Here is a 6,080-nt window from a genome sequence, read left to right as displayed (position 1 = left end):
CCAACCACCACCATCGTTTTACCACATCCACCAACCACCACCACCCTAACCCAGACCCACCAAACCCTAACCCTTAACCCGAACCCACCCACCAGACCCACCAAACCCCCCTAACCCGAACCCACCAAACCCCCCTAACCCAAAAACCACCCACCACCGCCCACAACCACAACCAATAATAACGAAACGTGTGAAAATATATATATATATATAAAAAAAAAAAAAAAAAAAAAAAAAAAAAAACCTTAAAGGGTGAATTTTGCTTCGAATGTCACTCGAATTTGGTTTAATACGGCCAAATTCGATCATGAAACCTCTAGATCTAGAGGTTTCATGGTCGAATTTTGCCGTATTACCATGGGACGCCGGCGAGAAGGAAGAAAGGAGATGGAGAAGTGAAATGACGAGGGCGGTGGTGGTGTTGCGTAGCGGAGATTGGTGGGGCTTGTTTAGCAGCGACAGTGTGAGAAAGGAGAAGGTGAAGAGAGGAGAAGTGAGAATGGCGGAGGAGAGAGAAGGAGGGAGGAGTTCAGAGAGAAAGATAAGAGGAAAGAAGAGAGGAGAGGAGAGAGAAAGAGAGGTGAGGCGCAGAGAGAGAAGAGGAGAGGAGAGAGAAATGAAGGGGAGGTGTGTTCCAGTTTTAGGGTTTGGGGGTTTTAAATTTTTTTTTTTTAATAATATTCCGACGGAAATTTCCGTCGGAAATCGTAATTTCCGACGGAATATTCCATCGGAAAGCACAAATATTCCGAGGGAATTTATTTCCGTCGGAAATTTCCGACGGAATTCCAATGGAATTTTTAAATTCGTTGGAAATATCCGACGGAACAAAAATCCGTCGGAAATTATGCTTATTCCGACGGAATTTCGTGTCCGTCGGAACAAGTCCATCGGAATTTGCCTGTTTTCTAGAAGTGTTTAACCCGTTTTACAATAATTTAAGGTACACCCGTCATTTTGGAGAATTTGTGTAGAACTCCAAACTAACTTTTTTTATCCTACAAAATCTATCCTAGTTTTTTATCCTATTAAAAAAATATAAATTTTTTATTCATAAAATATATATCCAAATAAATCCTACGTGTCATACTAATATTTAATTGTTGCCTACGTGGCACGACTATAAATAAGATATTAAAATAAAGGTTATTATGTTGAAATAAAAGTCATTTTGGTATTATAAAGGATATAAGAAGTTTATTTTTTTTTGTAAATAAAATTTTTATATTCGGGTCAATATGAATAATGAAGGTCACTATTTTAAAATTAGGATCACTATGTACAATATAACGCTAGTTACGTGCGTATAAACCTCAGGTACACAATAAGTTTCACGCAAGTTTTTTCTTGAACAACAAATTAAAAATAATAAAATGTAACCAAACGGAAAATAAGGAAAATAACAAAAAAAAAAATAGTGATAGAAATTGGCCACATTGCCATAGGAGTTTGTTGTGCAACATCTATCATGGACGATTAAATTATACTATTAGTAATTTAGTAGGCTTTGATAATTGATATATTTGTCCTTTGTTGTTTTTTCTATTTTTTTTTTTCTTTTTTTTATTTTTTTTTTATTTTTTTTTTGACAGGTCCTTTGTTGTTTATTAACTAACGGTCAGTGCCCAAATTTAAAACCCTTGTTTCGTTGTTTGGTTAAGGGGAAGTGTTATCAGCAAATAATTGATCAATTATATAAGATGGCTATGTTTGAACAAATTAAACATATAATAATATAGCATGCATTATTAAATGAAAAAAAAAAAAAAGAAGGACCGCAATTTTTTTACAACATTGCAATCATCGCGAATGCATGTGCATAATCCGAGTTTAACCAATAAGAATAAATAACCTAGTAGAAAAATACAAAAGCAGGTTTTTCTGGGGATTAATCAATCATACTAATGAAGCATTTTTTTGTTACTATAACCAAATTAAGCTAGGATTATTATCAGGACGGTCCAATTTTAGCAATAATAATACAACTATACAAGTATAAAACTATACAACAACCATTTAAGATTAAAATTAACCAAAATAATAAGAACGTGAATATTATTAGCACGTATAGCTGCTACAAGATTCTTTACGTCCAGCAGCCCTAGATGCCCCATATTCTTCCGAAGGTTAAAGCTTCTGGCTTCACTATAAATAAGACATTTTAGCAAACCTTGTTAAACACACTTGAACATATAGTAATTTGGGGAAAATAATTAAATAATAATAATGAGGCTTGCTTCGCCTTCTTTGATGCTTTCTCTTGGGCTCATCCTAATGACCCTTGTAGGTCATTGTTATGGAAACAATAAGCTAAGAGTTGGGTTTTACAATGGCAAGTGTGGAGCACACAATATCGAGAAAGTCATCTATGGAGTAGTTCAGCAAAAGATCACAGAGGATCCTGACATTGTATCTGATCTTATTCGTTTATCCTTCCATGATTGCTTTGTTAGGGTATGTATTTGACTAATTTAAATTGAACGAATTTCATATTTCTTTTTTTTTTTTTTTTTAAAAAAAAATTGTATAAAGCTCAGGAATATTCAATTTTTTTTTTTTAATTCTATGCTAATTAAGTAACTTGGTTGAAAAAGGGTTGTGACGCATCAATATTACTCGAGGGAAAACATACAGAGCAAATGGCACGAGTAAACAAAAAACTTGGTGGAATTGAAGATGTTGGTGAAATTAAGGAGGTGGTAGAAAAAGTTTGTCCAGGAGTTGTCTCTTGTACTGATGTCCTAGTTATAGCAGCAAGAGCTGCTGTTTTCTTGGTAAGTAAATTCTTTTCACATTTTCGAAAAACAACCCTACATACTACACTAGTTATTGCAATTGACTAATAATTATGCATGTGCGATTGTTATTTATGTAATGTTTGAAGGCTGGAGGAAAATGGTATGACGTAGAAACCGGAAGAAGAGATGGACGCGTATCTTTAAGCAAAGAAGCAGAAGCAATCCTTCCTCCTCCAACAATTCCCGTGAATAAAGCCATTCAATTGTTTGCCAAAAAAGGGCTCAATAAGCGTGACTTTGTTGTTCTTTTAGGTATTTATTAACGAATACCTTTTCTTAAGCAAAATAATGCGAAGTAAATTACAAGAGTCACATATATAATAGCAAATCTATTAATCGTTCTTAATTATTTGCTGAAGCTATAGTATTTACTTATAAATTTACAGGTGGACATACTGCTGGAACTGCACACTGTCACTCATTTAAAAAACGTTTATATAACTTCCATGGTACCCACAAACCAGATCCAACCATAAGTTCATCACTTCTCAAAGTCTTGCGGAACACATGTCCTCTTAATAGTCAAAGCGACGAGGAGGCTTTCCTTGACCAAACTCCAAACAGTCATTTCAAGATGGACAATGCCTATTACAAGCAAATAGTAGCACACAATGGCACTCTAGAGATAGACCAAAACATGGCTATAAGTCCTCTAACTAAAGGTATTGTGAAGGGGCTAGCCAAAAGTCCTTATCAATTTTTGAACGAATTCGGTCCGGCCATGGTCAAGATGGCTAGAATCGGAGTCCTTACAGGCCATCATGGAGAGATCAGAAAAACTTGTGGTTCGGTGAATTAGAGTATCTCAATTAATGGACAAGATTTCAACCACAACACTACAAAATTTTTATACTATTACTATTTTTGTCATTGGATAAAGATGAATTGATTTTGTATTTTCCATCTTTGCATCAATTTTTACTACGTATGTTAAAGCTTCATGTAGGTAATAATAATCTCAGAGGAACCCTCCTGACTCCTGAGGGATGCTTATATACAGAGAAAAATATATTGTTGGACTTCCCTTACAAATTGTCAAAATTTATTGTTTTATACTAGTAATTAACTCAAATTGATCATTTAAAACTATCTCTAAATGACTTCTTGATGATCAAACACATCAATTTTCCCTACATAATCACATAAGATTCGACCAAAAGTAATAGGCTCGATAACATGTTTTTAGTAGAATCGTCGAGTTACATTGATATTTAGTATATGAGCAAATTATTACTCTTTATTTTAAAAACCAAGTTTTCCAAAATTTTAAATTTAGACTTGAATTCAGTTTGTTAGCAATGGTTACCAAATTACAATGCAATTGCCTTTAAAGAACCCCTTTAATTAAACAAACACTATAACACCCCCACAACACAATGAACCAAACACTGTATCAAGATCAAACCAAATCAAATCGGGTTGAGCTTAATCAGATTCTGGTTAAAGTTGAGTTCAAGCATGGTCGGGTACAAATCGAACTTGGTTCAAGTTAAATTCGGGTCAAGCCATATCGAGTTGATCCGGATTTTATCGGGTTTATTTGGGTCAATATGGATTTATTTGACTTTGAATCGGGTCATTTCGAATCTGATTAGATCTCAGTTCAAATCAATTCAGTTCCAATTAAAATTTGAATCTGGTTACTTCGATTATTAGCTCATTCTTAGTTAAATTTACTTTAGTTTCGGTTTTGAGTCAACTAATTTGAAATCGAGTCAATCTCAGTTCAAGTCGTTTTAGCTATATTAGAATACATGTCATGACATTTTTGTTACCGAAGATTTTCATTCATATATAGTTAAGTTTCGTATTGGCTTATTAGAATTGTTATAAGATTGACAACTCAAGTTATTATAGAAAATGACTATTTATCTATAACACCCTAGAAATTCCTTTCCTTTAAAAATACCTATTTTTCCCTTTTAAAAACGAAGTAGGAAAATTTAAGACATTATCGCCACCGTGAAAACGGCTAAGGAAAATATCAAAGACACACAGTGGAAGACTATCTTTAAAACCATTCAAAACAAGTCAACGTACTCAAAAGTCAAACCAAAATAAAGTAAAGTCAAACGAAGTCAAACAAAGTAAACCTACAACTTGGAACCATTGTAGGCCTTTAAATTAAAAACCAAACAATACTGCAAACATTTACGTTAGTCTCACGAGCATAATAAAATAAATAACATTCAAAGCAAATAAAACACATCATATTCCTATGGAAACTAAGCATGATTCATTTTTCACTCATGCCCATCATGATAATGCTTCATCACCTAAAAAAGCTTCTCTCTACATGTCCCCACTACTCGCTATTAGAAATGGGTCGTCGTAGGGCGAAGGTAAAGACAAGGCCAAACAAACACAACACACAATCAGCAATACTGAATACATAAGCGTAATAAAAACACACTAACATGCTTTCATCCTATCCACACACAACTTACCTTGTTGCACCTTTTTACAAGCACACAACACACCAAACGACCAACTAATAAATAAATGAATTGCTTATTTAATTTGATTACGCATCGAACGAGTTTCCCATCAAATCCCTACCCTAAATAAATTGAGGTAAACTACACCAGGAGCTAACTGGGTAGGCAAATGTCACATGAAGTGACTGGACATCCTACGAATAAAATAAATAAAAAGGAAAATACACCGTCTTGTACTCCTAGTAGAAGCTATGGTTAAATATAAAACCCCATAACTCCCCCTATATGTTCTCACTCAAGGTATATACGTTCCAAGAGTTTTGGTGCGTAATCTCTTTCCCTTTACGTTGTTTACATATTATTATACTTGGTGATGACTCTCAAACATAACACGATCAAACATAATAAATCATTCAAGCAATCAAACCTACCAATTTAACTCTTAAATAATTAGTGACCACATAAATCTAAATGTTAAACCCTTTTTAATCCAATCGATAATTCCAACCAATACCTATCATGATACTAACTTGGAATTAATTAAACAAGTCCTAGCATGCTTCTACACACATACATAATTACCAAGTACGCGAACGTACCTTGAATATGATCTCAAAATCGCCACGACTAAATAAAATCACTCACTTGGAAGTCTCCTACAAACCAAAATTACAAAGAGGCATTAATACCTATTCCACACAAATTTCCAGCAATATATACACTCTTTAAATCACTCATAAACCCTCTAAAACAAGCTAAAATTTAATTTAAACCCTTACTTTTATTCCCAATTAATGGATAATTAAAAATCCTTTCAAGAAACTTAATTATAGCTTATATATAA

General features: G+C 33.8%; 1 protein-coding gene across 1 annotated transcript; it reads left to right on the top strand.

Annotated features, from left to right (window-relative positions):
- Positions 1–2,163: 2,163 nt before the first annotated feature.
- LOC110713033 (peroxidase 57-like) lies at positions 2,164–3,821 on the top strand. Its single transcript, XM_021891500.1, has 4 exons — positions 2,164–2,454; positions 2,595–2,774; positions 2,885–3,050; positions 3,185–3,821. Exons 1-4 carry the CDS (start codon positions 2,227–2,229, stop codon positions 3,595–3,597), a joined length of 987 nt encoding a protein of 328 aa, XP_021747192.1. The 5' UTR covers positions 2,164–2,226; the 3' UTR covers positions 3,598–3,821.
- The last annotated feature ends 2,259 nt before the right edge of the window (positions 3,822–6,080 follow it).

The sequence above is a fragment of the Chenopodium quinoa genome, unplaced genomic scaffold (assembly GCF_001683475.1).
Source record: "Chenopodium quinoa cultivar QQ74 unplaced genomic scaffold, ASM168347v1, whole genome shotgun sequence".
NCBI lineage: Eukaryota > Viridiplantae > Streptophyta > Magnoliopsida > Caryophyllales > Amaranthaceae > Chenopodium > Chenopodium quinoa.
The sequence above is the reverse complement of the archived record's forward strand: the minus strand, read 5'-3'. Positions and strand labels throughout refer to the sequence as shown.